Here is a 13,253-nt window from a genome sequence, read left to right on the forward strand (position 1 = left end):
TGCACCGCCTTCTTGACCTGCAATCTTCTTCCTGACCTCTTTGCCCACACCCCCTCTCCGGCCTATCATCCTCACCCTCACCTCCTTCCACCTATCGTATTCCCAGCACCCCTCCCCCAAATTCCCTCCCACATACCCTTTATCTCAGCCCCCCGGCACACCAGCCTCATTCCTGAAGAAGGGCTTATGCCCGAAACATCGATTCTCCTGCTCCTCGGATGCTGCCTGGCCTGCTGTGTTTTTCCAGCACCACATTTTTCAACTCTAGTCTCCAGCATCTGCAGTCCTCACTTTCTCCCAGTTATATAACAGTCCAACTTCCACTTCAGTTTGTCATCCCAGTGGTAAACATGTCTGGGCTGTGACATACTTTCACCCACTGATGCACTGATATGTGGGGTTCCAGGGACAGGTAGGGAGCAGCTCTCGGTCAGATGTTCTTCAGAGGGTCAGCACGGATGTGATGGGCTGAATGGCCTGCTTTCATGCTGTAGGGATTCTATAATTCTGTGATTCCACTGTCGCTTGATCAAAATTGGAGATGGATAAGTCTTTTTGATGCATTCATGGGATGGGGCACCACTGGCTAGACCAGCATTTCCCAGTTAGCCAGAGGGCAGTTCAGAGTCAACCACATTGGCTGTGAGTCTGGAGTCACATGTGGGCCAGACCAGGGAAGGATGGCAGTTTCCTTCCCGAAAAGTGAACCAGATGGGTTTTTCCCAACAACCAACAATGGATTCCTGGTTATTGGGAGACTCTTAATTCCAGACTTAGTGAATTCAAATTCAATTGCAGATGCAAAAGGGATAGTGCTTTCTTGCTGTGTCAGCCGAGAATATAAATTCTTCACAACAGGTTAACAAATGGGAACCCTGAGGTGGGATCCAACAAAGTGCAAGGCTTTCCAGATCAGTGTAACTAAAGGCAGAACATGGAGGTGAACAAAACACAAAACGCAGCCAGGCTGAGTATAAAGCGTACGGAGGTGAAAGCCACATCGCAACTTAAGACAGAAAGCTCCGATTCCCTCTCTCCAGAAATCAAACTGAATAAACTCAGGAGAGTGGACAGAGCTGATCGCCCTTGAGAGACTCACCATTTCACACAGTGGTTGAGACACAATGTTTCAGGGGAAGCTATAAGGGACAGTGAGGACATGAAGGGTCATTGTTTAACGATCAGGGATCGCCCACTTAAAAACAGGCGGTGTGGAATACAATCCTGAGAGGATTGAAAGGCTTTGGGACTCTGTCAACAACAAGGTACTGGGAGCAGAATCCTGGACTGTTTTCAAGGCAAGAATGAATCAATTCTTGTGATGCACGGAGGGTGAACGGGATAGGCAGGAAAATAGATTTGAGGTGGCAGTCTGATCAGCCGTCAGTGGTGGAGCAGGACCAGGAGTGAAATGGCCTCTTCCTGCTCCTGATGCGTGGGACAAAGGAATATCAGGATATGGTGCTTGGGATTATCTGACTAAAGGTAGGTGCTGTGTCATGTCGGGCAGCTGTGCTGGCAGGACTTAGCGGAGAGAAGTTAAGCACCTGAATTCTTTCTGTGTTGAGGTGAGGTGGCTGAGAGACCAGCCTGAAGTCTGGGAGATCATCATGGAATGGATTACAGAGCTACAAGTGTGGGACCGAAATTGAAATTGCTCCCAGCCAATTTCAAGCCTAATACTGGGAAGCATATCAATAGTCCCTCTGAAAAAGGACTCTGGGGTATGGAAGAGCCATTGGATCCTGTTCAATAGGGAATCAGAGGGGGTTCCAGAAGGTGGAATGTGTCTTGAGTTCTGTACTCCTTCTCCATTGAATTCAGGTTCAGCCTGGCTCAGATCAAGACCGAAGTGGGTGTGGAGGGAGACAGAGGAAACAGCCTTGTCCCTAACCAGTCAATTACACATTAGGATCACCTTGGGTTTTGTGGCAGTCACTTCAGAGAGTCATTCAGTCAAAACAAGGCCCTTTGGCCCATCAAGTCATACCCTCCCCTTACAAGCACCACTTTCCCACATATGGCCCACAGCCTTGAGTTCAAGTTGAACTTTATGTTGCAAAGCAGTTTCTGGTAAAACCGTTAAAAATCACCCAACTCCAGATGATAGTCCAACAGGTTTATTTGGAAGCACTAGCTTTCAGAGTGCTGAATTTATAGCAAAAGGTCCCAATGTACATTGGTATATCATATATCAATATATCATTTCTATTGCATGACACTGTGATCTTTTGCTATAAATTCAGTGTCCTATGATTCTGTCCCACAGCCACCTGATGAAGGAGCTAGTGTGCTTCCAATTAAACCTGTTGGACTGTAACCTGGCGTTGGGTGATTTTTACCTTTGTACACCCCAGTCCAACACCGGCATCTCCAAATCATGGTTAGACAGTGAAATTTTAAAGAACAATCCCAAAACAATAGGACTGACAGCAACCTTTACAATGCTCTGGCATCGCAAAAAAGATCTGAATGTCTTTCATATCTGTGTTTTTACAGTTGTCCCCGAAGAAGACCTGGGAAGGATTTATCGGAGGATTCTTTTCCACCGTTCTGTTTGGTCTTGTGGTGAGAATTCAGTAAAACACTGGCTTGTACAGAGTCAGACCAAAAAGCATGGAGCCACCATCATTTCTCTACACAGCTGTGACTCTTTCAGCTGCTCCTGTTTTTAAAACCAGGAATGGTCTTCCTTAAACCCGGTGGTCAGCAGAAACAACGTGTTAAATGCCAGAACGAACTCAAATAGGTTTTGGAAGTTGCGAAGAAGGTGGTTTCTTCCCTGAATTTCCACCTTTGATTTTGCGAGGCCTGGACAGGAGTCACGTGCTGTGCAAGAGGCAGTTTGCTTTGTGTGAGAGGGAGAGCTGGGTGCTTGGGAAGAGGACCAGGAAAGGGTTAGAACGAGGGAATTCGCTACAATTGTAGCTGGAGTGGGAGATACTGCTGAAGCTGGGGGTCATTCCTAGCAGAGAGAAATCATTCACTGGAGCTTGAACAGATTCAAGTGAAGCAAGGAATTTGCTGGGATAAGTCGGAGAAACTAGGGCCAATCGCAGCGAACCTATGGCCGGAGAGTCAGAGGGAATGGAGAGAATCTCAGTGATGTCTGAAAAGACAACAGAGGCCCAATTCAGTAGGAACTATCCAAAGGCTTTTGGCCTAATGCATGAAAACATCTGCGGGAGAGGAGCCCATTGGTTAGCTCCTGTACGAGCCGCACGGGCACCGTGGGCTGAATGGCCTCACACAGTCCATCACTGCCGTGATTGTGAGGAGCCTTTTCTGGGTTGGCCGCACAGTGTAGTGGACCACCGGCCAGCTCTGTCACAGCTTGCAATCACATGACCAAGAGCAGTGGTTGCAGGGTTACAGAGAGTAGAGGTGCAGGCCTGGGGCATAAACGGGGTTGTGTCACAAGCTGGGACAGCACTTGGCAGCACCGAGTACAGCCAGCACTCTTGGAAAGTGTCTGTTCTCAGTCTGGGTTGTGTTTGTATTTTGCAGCTCTCCTACGTGATGTCGGGGTACAAGTACTTTGTCTGTCCATTTGAGTTCAACAATGATGCCAACAGTTTCACCGTGGACTGTGAGCCATCAGAACTATTCCAGCTGCAGGATTACAGCATCCCCTGTCTGGCCCAGACCATTTTAGGCTCGGTATGTCATCAGCAACCTCTCGCGAGTAAAGGTTTGAGAGCTGTTTTTGTTTTTGCTGTAGACGGGCTGGGCAGTCAGAGCACTGAAAGGGCAAAATGGAACAGGCTGAATGTGTGTGGCTGAAGATCAGGGCCAGACACAGCCCCTCAAAGCTCGAATTTTCCAACTACCAAAAAAACAGTGAGCTGATTTCTGCTTCTTCTTCCATGGCTGCAGGAGAGTATCCGGCTCTATCCATTCCAGATTCACAGCATCGCCCTTTCCACCTTCGCTTCTCTCATCAGCCCCTTTGGAGGATTCTTTGCCAGCGGCTTCAAGAGAGCATTCAAAATCAAGGTATTTCTAATGCTTCCTTCCCTGGCCAGGGTTTCTGGCAGAGAGAGAGAGAGATGCTGCAATGTTTGGGAGCGGGCCAGCACACTGAGAGGGAAAGTGATCAAACCATCCAGCACACAAGCAAACATACAGATCATTGCAACCTCATGCTGAAGTTGTTAGCCTGTTTGTGTCTGGAGTGTCTCCACACAAGAGCAGGCTAACTTGGTCCCATACCCTGCTTCCTAAATCCTCTGAGCGACTCCCTCCCAAGTGAACGTGCACTGCCAGGTTTTGAAATGACCCTGGAGCCACGCTGAGAAAGCGGCTGGGATTCTGAAGACCACCAAAGGTGATCTGGTCACAATACATCCATATCTTCCAGGAGCTGACAAAGACAGATGCTTGCTTTCACCTGGCTGGAGGCTCTGGGAGCAGGCAGTGGGTGATGGGGGTGACCATTCCATTCTCTGGATACGGTGCCCATGTACACAGCTGATATAAGGAGAAGTGTCTTTGCTCAGGCTTGGGGAGTACTACAGTTCTTGATCAGCCTAGTTTAATGTTCAGACACAGAGGGGATAGAGGTCAATGAGGATCAGACAGGAAAGTGGCCCGAGGATACATTGGTATTGAATAAGGAGCTGTGCAGCTCCTAAAGCTCCATGTCTGAGTATTAACCTTAAGTGTGTTTACCTGGACACTGACAGCATCTTCCCATGAGATGGATGCTAACGCTGCCCTATGAATTCTCTCCCTTTCATTGGGGATGGGGGAACCAAGAGATTTCCGGAGAGACTCTGTCAATGGTTCCCCAGCACTGCCTCCCAGTGGCCCAGTGTAAGACAACAGGCCAGTTGACGGCGGTGACCCCACTATATTGCTGTGACGCAGTGTTTGCCAGTGCACCAGTGTAGAGCAATGGCCTAGTATATGGCAGCAAGCCAATTTGTCACGATGGCCCAGTGTATTCCAGCTACCCACTATGTGGCAGCAACCCTGTGTCTTGCTGCGGCTCACTGTATTCTCCAAAACTCGAAGGAGCCAATCCATTTGGTCAGTCTGCAGGAAGGCGAGCCTGTCCGTACATCTCCTGAGAAGACACTCAGGGTTTACTCAGAAACTGACTACTCTCTGAGCAATTGCTGAACAGGTGGATCCATGTTTAGAAGGAGGTGAATGTTTAAAATATAGGAGATGGAGACTTTTGATGTGACTTCATGTCTGAAAGATGGGATTGGTATGATTCCCGTGGCTGCTTCTTTTCCCAGGACTTTGCTGATACCATACCGGGTCACGGCGGGATCATGGATCGGTTTGATTGCCAGTATCTAATGGCCACCTTTGTGAATGTCTACATTGCCAGCTTTATCAGGTAAGAATGAGTGGTATCCCCTCAGCATAACACCAAGCACTCACTGGAGCAGGGCATCACCTTTCCTCAGTTACCCAGCCACTTCAAGGCAAAATTTCCACATAAGCTGCATTTACATAGTACCTTGAACAGCCCAGCACCCAAACTGACACAGGACCATAAGAAATAGGAATAGGAGTAGGCCATTCAGCCCATTGAACCTGCCCCAGCATTCAGTAGGATCATGGCTGACCCAATATTACTGACATCCACTTCTGAACCTCTCTGTCTGTCTCAGCCTTAAATGTGCTGAAGGATCCTGCCCCGTCAGCAGGGAGTGCCACACGCTCCCAACCCTCTAAGGGAACATGCCAGATGTACAGAGTGAAGGCAGTGTGCTAGGAGAGTGAACCCTGACCTGCCAGCACTCAAAGTGGGTCACGACAGCGTTCAGGAAGGAAGTGTCTTCATTTCTCGACTTCCTGCAGCCTGGCCGCAGTTTAGGAAACTACTTCTTCCTCCAGCACTGGCCTTTTCAACTTTGTCCCTTTGACTGAGGCTGTGCCCTCTGTCCAAGTCTTGAGCATTCCCTCCCCAGAACATCCATTCCCCCCTCACCCTCCAACCCTGCAATGGTTTCCTCTCCTTTAGGATGCACCCTCCTGTCCGAATCTCTCATGGTCCCTTGACGTCAAATGCCTTGGCAGATTCCCCTGGCACAAGGATGCTACCTAAATGCAATCTGTTGTTAGTGCACTGCATACATTACCTGGATAATGTAACAGTCCCCCACTCCTGACAATGAGCCTTGCCCGTTAGAGCGGACAGGAGGGAAGTGTATGGTTTGAGCCCGCAGCCATGTACGTTCCCTTTGCAAGTTACTGTCGTGGAACCACTCTTGCTTGTGCTTTCACCTTGGAGTTACAGAGGTGTGTACAGCATAGAAAAGGGCCATTCAGCCCATCGAGTCTATGCCAGTCAAAGACAGCCACCAGACTATGAATGATATGATCATGGATCCATGCATCAGTCCAGAGGGTTGAGCTGTCTCAGCATAGACTGGTGCTCTCTCGGTTGTGAAGCCCTCTCCATCTGCTGTTTGAGGTGCACAATGAACATCCCACAGCGCCATTTCCAAGAAACAGGAATGAGTTTGCACCAATGTGTATCCCTTGAACAGGAAGCAGCTGGTATGTTTGTGCGGGATGAGGAGAGCTAAAATCTCTGGCACTTGGTTTTCCAGAGTGGGGGAAGGGGGTCTGTATTGAAATGTCTCTGCTTGGTCCTTAGGGGCCCGAATCCGAGCAAATTGCTGCAGCAGCTGCTGGCTCTCCGCGTTGACCAACAGCTCCAGATCTTCAAGAGCCTGAAGGCCAACCTGATCCAGAAAGGTGTCCTGCAGAATGGAGCGTAGAGCTGACCCGTTCTGGTGCACCAGCCTGAGGAATGAATCCAGCCTCTGAACTTGCTCTCAAAACACAGTGTGTGTCCAATCTCATATCCAACCAGCGATTTTCGTACGTAATCTTGAGGTTCAGATTCCTTCCGACACAAAAGCTTCACATTCTGGTCGATGCAATGATCACGAAAGTACGCACGAGTTTAATGATGGAGTCTCAGCCCATCAGCTGTTCTGCCACTGATGTGCTGAGCCTGTGATTAACAGACACACCCACACACACGCACAAAATGCTTTTTTCAAAAACAAAGATGCACCATTGCTGTTTGCAATGCAAAGCAAGTGAGGAGTTCTGAGGCTGAATCAGAAACTGTGCAAAAAGGATGGATCTGGACTCAATAGTATACCAATCCTAGCCGACTGTGCACCACTTGGGGAATCTTGTGTTCAAGGTCTCACTGACTTTCCGCGGTTACTTGCTCTTTAGCCAGAATGTACTCTTAGGGTGGATTAGATGTAGAAATTTGGTGTAACACAGGCTGTGTCATTTTGAGAAAAAAAAACCCACATTCAAGTTTTATGTTTGCATTTGTAGGGCTTCTCCAGGCAACTGAGAGAGCTTTGAGAATCGTGCTTTGCACTGGTTGTGTTCCTTTAGATAGATGGGAGGCATGGAGAAACAAGTGGAGGTTGAAAAAGAGAAAGAGAGTGGAGCAGCAGGCACTTGTCAGTAGTGAGGTGTCGGAGTACCTGTTACCTGAGGGTCAGAGTTCCTGGGGTACCATGTTATACCCCTCACATTCTTGAACTTGTTGGATTGAGCCAAACTTTCTTGTTGACCCATGGCTAAAACTGCTGTCCGTTTCTTTGGAAATTTTCACAAACCGCGTAGTCTCATCAAGAAAAATAGCTCCACAGATGGCAGTGTCCTCAGAGATGAGTAATGTCAAACATTACCTTCATACACAAAGATCCATCCTCTGTCCGTCTGAAAAGGAAGGTGTGATCACGAGCAGTATTTTGTTGTTATCTGACCTCAGCACTGACCCACATGCTGTTGCAAGGAGAAGTCGCTGTGCAGTAGTTTCCATCACTTCTGTCAATGAATCCTTCCCTGGGGAGCTTCCAAGAACAGCCTGGAGGCCATCCTTCACATATAAGCCTAGATGGTGTCTGATGCAGATGGAGCACTTTCCCCCAGCCCAGTGTCCAGACAGCAATGCTAGATGGGGGTCAGGACCCCTCAACAAGCTGAATTCTAACTGGTACAGCACAGCCTACAATCCGGATTCCCTGCTCTCTCTGTTTGAATAAAGTAGACAGGGCAGAATAGATTCAGTGAACAAGAATTGGGATTTCTGCATGTGTCACTGATCAGCTGGTGACTGGGGCAGGTTTGGAAGTTGGCTCACCCTGCTGTTTCCAGCAACCTCCCTTTGCCTTACCCAGAGAAGATGGTGAAGGGTCCAAGGAGACCGTGATAGTCGTCTTTCTGTCAAGACCCCAAGTCATACTCCTACACCTCCTGCTGCCCAACTTCCTGACCCTGACTCCCAAAGCCCGTCATTTCACCGCATTCGACCAGCTCATAGCCAGCCAGAAGCAGTGCCCAGCTGCTGTGTTACCTACTGTAGTGTACAGCAGGTCCGGTCCACTTCTGAGCCCCACCTACCATGCATTCTCAGTGTGTACAGCTTCACACGCGATGCTTAGTGTCTGGTCAGGGGAGACAGCCACGTTTCAAGTAATTGTTGTACTGACCTTTTCCAGCCTTTGCTCGCTAATTGCTTTTGGTTTTGAAGTGGTGAATTTGGTGAAAGACCAGGTGTGCTTGCAGGAGGGTGCTACATATTATTGGCTTCAGCTATCTTGGATTATCAGAGAGCATGCTGCAGCTTAGACCAGTACTTCAGCATCAGCGATCAGGCACTGGTAAAGAGGGGTTAGTTAGCTGGTGGACTGAAGGAATAGGACAGGTTAAAAGGAGGTCAGAGTTGCTTCGGTCTGGGTGATGTTGCTCAGTTTCACTCATGTGAGGGATAGAAGTGGGGGAAGATGATCTTAATAACAGCTTGGCTCACTGGAGAGTGTTACTGCTGGCAAGTGGAATAAATTACAGCAGGTGGGGCCAACAGGAGAGACATGTTTTGTGAACGGTGGACGAGAGGTCGTTGGTTGAAGACACAGGGCCAACTTGTCTTCATCTGACTGGAAAGCACTGATTGAGCTGGTGAATTTCCCTCAGCAGGAATTAGCAGCATTAACTTTGGGAACTGAGAGGCAGACAAGGTCAAAGTACATTATGCAATGATCTTGAAACCATTTTCACAAGGCCCCCAATATACCTAGTAGCTGCATGGTTGCCACTTAATTACTCAGGCTGTGGTATGCACAGTCGTGGCTTGGTTTTGACAGCACCCCAGAATGATGTACCAGTTTAGGGAAGTTTCAACTTTGATAGGACTGGCTAGTAGTGCTGATTTTATCGGAAAATACATTTGCTGCCTGACCAGGGAAAGATTCTCAATGCCATTCTGCTCAAGATGGAAATTCTGACTGGGAAGATAAAAGGATGGTGTTGATGTCAAATGGCAGGCTGAGCCAGCTCTCTGCATATCTGCTGACTCACACCAGCTCACCGTCTGGTAAACTGCCTGTCTATTATTTCAACATTTTCTGTCATCAAGGAACAATCCTCGAGGTGACAGAACCCCCTACCCCCCCCTCAAGGGAAAAGGGAAATCCTCCCTCATGGCCAAATATGAGAACCAACTCCTGCTTGTACAGGGTCAAGTGTGGGAAGCAAATGCCCAGGGAATTTGTTCATCCACTGGCTGCACTGCACGAAGGAAGGAGAGACTGAACAAGTTCTGAGTTTCGCAGCTTCTCTTGTGTATAAACTCAAATCTGGGATGAAAGTTGTCTCTCTGAAACACATGGTAGCCAGCGCCAACTGGTTAACTTTGAAACCCTTATCAGGAGTGATTGTCCCTCCATCCCTTTCTCTTGTCTGACTTGTAACTAGCTCCTGCTCAGCCTGCTGTGACTCCAGTCAGCACGGTTTCCGCACTGCGGCACCAAGTATGTTTAGCATGGGGTTTTGTTTTCCCCTTGAGACTCTTTGTTTGAACACTGAAATTTTCTATAGTTTACTTTTCTGATTGGTTGAATGTTTGTTGGTGAAAGTCTGCAGTAAGAAACAGGTTTCTGAAGTTCAACATTTAGTTTGAGCATGGAAGCCTGGGAGCCATTGGATGCAGATTGACGGAGGAACCAATTTTCCAGAAATTGGTGTGGAAGAAGTTGGATGGAATGCCAAACCAACCAACAAACAAACAAATAATCACATCCTGAAATATGCTGTTTGTTTTTTTGCTGAAGCTTGCGGAAGGACAACGTTGTTACACTGTTTAGATTTGGTCTGTTACAAAAGCACTGATACAAATTTGAGTCTGAAAAGACTATCCACACACCATTGAACCAAAGTCCTTGTTTGATTCAAACAGGCAGTATCACCATCAGCACTAAGTTCAAGCTGTGTTTGGTACCATGTGCATGGGTGATGCAGCGTATAATTACATCTTCTTAGCCAGCCCAGAATGAGAACTGCAGATGTGCAAACGTACATTAACCCTTTAGAGACAGCACCGTCCTGAAAACCCTGCAGGTCTCAGCACCAGCATGGAGCGAGAGCAAGTCAACATGTGCCAAAGCTGACCTGTCACTAGAATGCCATTGAAGTAAGTCATTTGAAGTTCTTTGCTGATTCTCGCTGTGATTGGGTTGTGATGGGGAATGCGGGCCCCAGTCACACAGGGCTGTACTCCAGGCATTGAGTGAGGAGACAGGCCACATGTGTTGGTGTCTGTCAGCACAGCAAGCTGAAGCTCCCCAGCATCCTCATCATAACCTGTAGTGCTGGCAGACAAGGCCCTACACCTTGTAATAATGCGATTGCTCCTCCCCATTCCCACTCCAACCCAGGCACTGTGAGAGATACCTGTTGGATCAAAGCAGCAGCTGGGAACACCTGGCAGGTCTTTTGTGAACATTTTGGGGTGAAGGGTAATTTCTTCAAAAGCAAAACCTGGGAATGACAAAGGTGTGGGTGTCAGGGGGCTTGCAGGAATTGAGTAAAATTCACATTTCGGAAGGCAGTGTTGATTGCAGTTTTGTGAAAACTCTTGAGATGTGTTTTAAATCCTTGAATGAACTCCATGCACTCTTGTGCAACATGAAGACCCGAGTCAATGCTGTGTCTCTTTGATCTTGGAAAGGTTCAACATGCTGCTTCTTTTGGGTTTTTGGTTGATAATGATTCAGTCGTTGCAGATAATATTCATCAACCCGTTCAGATCTAACATAGCTCTGGAGCTAGGGGTAATGAATCTGGGCATCCTCCCTCAGAGGTCGGGCCACAGCCACTGCATTGCAAGAGATCTCGTCATTCCTTATCGCATCACAATTCCTGTTTAGGATGTTTTACTGCACCCACTTGGACAGGTTCAATTGGGTTCAAATGATTCAGCTGCAAATTTAACACAAGAACCTAATGTGTGCTCAGGATATTGAGAATGACGTGCTGGATGGTAGTTTGGGGGAGTCAAGATGACAAATTGAGAGCGAGCTTTCTGCAGGAGTTGGGGATTGTCCCATCAAGGTGCCTTGTAATCTCTCATTTCTGAGAGGAAACGTGGACAGCAGTGGTGAACAATACAGCCTGTGTTCTGCTGAAGGTGCAGAGCTGTGTTTGGGCATTTCCTGGTGCACTGTTGCTGGAGACTGCAGCCAGCTCGCTGGCTTGCTGACATTGTATGCATTTCACACCTCTGAGTGGTGACCTAGTCCAAGTTACTCCCTCCTCCAGGTAGGCCAAACAAAAACCCACCAGAGCAGCTTTTGCTCTGGTCCTGGATATGAATCTCTTGCTGTCTTTGCTGATATGTCTGAAGCCAGTGAATCATGAGCATGATCAGTTTCCCTGTGCTTTATTCAGTCTGGCAGCAATATGCTACAACCTCCACTTCATGTCTTTTTGCTCTATGTTACTTTGATTGGCAGAAACTCGTACTTGTGCAATCTCCTTTCAAAAAGTAAATTTACCCAAAAATAAAATCAAAGCTGCAGTGAGCTCACCCAAATGATTTGTGAATTTCTCGATGAGCTACCAGCTTAAATCAAAATGGTCCGGCAAAACAAACTCCATTTTTAGGAAGCCCCAATTGATATGGGATGTGGGCTTGCTGACCCATCCCAAATTCGCTTTGCTCGGAGTGACAGGCTTGGCCCATTTCAGTGGGCAGTTGAAAGTTAGCCACATTGTGGGTCTGGAGCAAGGATATCATTGGACAGGAATGCACCAGCTGGATTTTTTAATAACAGTTGATAGTGGTTTCAAAAAGAAAGCATCAACTGCCTGCAATTCCAGAATGATCAATTTAATTCCACCAGATGGTGTAAAGGGATGAGTGTTCGCTCAGGCCTCAGGATTAGTTATGAAATTGTCTCCTCTCTTCAATCAATTAGTGATTTAAAGTTAAGACCAGCTATTGGTCACCAGCAATGTCCAGAGAGCAGGTGGACCATAATGCACACTTAACTATTGCAATGGCAGTTCCTGATGTCCAAACCAGAGAGAGGTGAGTTTGGTGTCAAGTGCAGGAAGCCAGGACTGCCAGAGGAGGACAGTACAGCAGAATGTGCTGTCAGACCTAACCAAGAGACTTACTGTGACGGCTTTACTTTCAAAACACAACCTACACTTTGGGTTTGATTTGTGAGTTCCAGCCCAAAAGAAGCAGATTCCAAGGTTCAACATTTCCAACGTCAAACTGAAATCGTGTTGAAAGCTTTCAGAGGCCAAAGCACAGCATTAATTCGGAACCAGTTACGTTGCAGAATAGACTCACAGATGTGTTTATTTCAGTAAAGTGGTTGAGTAAATCCTTAATAAGTGCTTCAACATGTGTGTCTGTCTGTGTGAAGTATGAACTATCCAATTGAAGTGATACCTGCTGTCATGTGTTATTGTATATGGGCCTGTTTTTAATTCAACATCAACTTTAATGTGTGTGCGTGCGCACACGCATACGTGTCTAAATATATATATGATGGTGTTAAAGACTACACAATATTTATGTATGTTGCAAATAAAAAGAATCAAGTAAAAATGACCAAGTCTTCTTCTAATACTTCACTAACTCTGAAGGTGTCATCTTGTTGTCAGAGCCCAAGCAGTTGTTGAAGCAAGGAAAGCTGCCATTTATATTCTGGACAGCGTGCAACTCGGTGACTCAGATCCCACAGCCTGCTGTAGTATTGATAACCATCATAAAACGCAGTGATCCTGTGAGACCAATCACCTTGCTGCATTGAGGGGTTGCAACTAAGTGCAGGCCATGCCAGCAACACCCCGATCCTGTCAGCACTTCTTCAATCTTGGCACTGAAGTTGAGGGATTCACCCACATTGGCTGCAGCAAAATGCACCATGTCAACTCAGCAAGGCTCCTCAAACAGCACTTTC

The 13,253-nt window shown here is 47.4% G+C and overlaps 1 protein-coding gene across 1 annotated transcript in view; it reads left to right on the plus strand.

Annotated features, from left to right (window-relative positions):
• cds2 (CDP-diacylglycerol synthase (phosphatidate cytidylyltransferase) 2) overlaps window positions 1–12,901 on the plus strand; it is a 31,306-nt gene extending 18,405 nt beyond the window's left edge. The window contains exons 9-13 of the mRNA XM_043681247.1: window positions 2,500–2,568; window positions 3,508–3,660; window positions 3,877–3,996; window positions 5,247–5,350; window positions 6,620–12,901. Of these exons, the coding sequence (XP_043537182.1) occupies window positions 2,500–2,568; window positions 3,508–3,660; window positions 3,877–3,996; window positions 5,247–5,350; window positions 6,620–6,743 (570 nt within the window). The 3' untranslated portion in view covers window positions 6,744–12,901. The remainder of the gene's footprint in view (window positions 1–2,499; window positions 2,569–3,507; window positions 3,661–3,876; window positions 3,997–5,246; window positions 5,351–6,619) is intronic.
• Window positions 12,902–13,253: the final 352 nt, after the last annotated feature.

Source organism: Chiloscyllium plagiosum, chromosome 42 (assembly GCF_004010195.1).
Source record: "Chiloscyllium plagiosum isolate BGI_BamShark_2017 chromosome 42, ASM401019v2, whole genome shotgun sequence".
Taxonomy (NCBI): Eukaryota; Metazoa; Chordata; class Chondrichthyes; order Orectolobiformes; family Hemiscylliidae; genus Chiloscyllium; species Chiloscyllium plagiosum.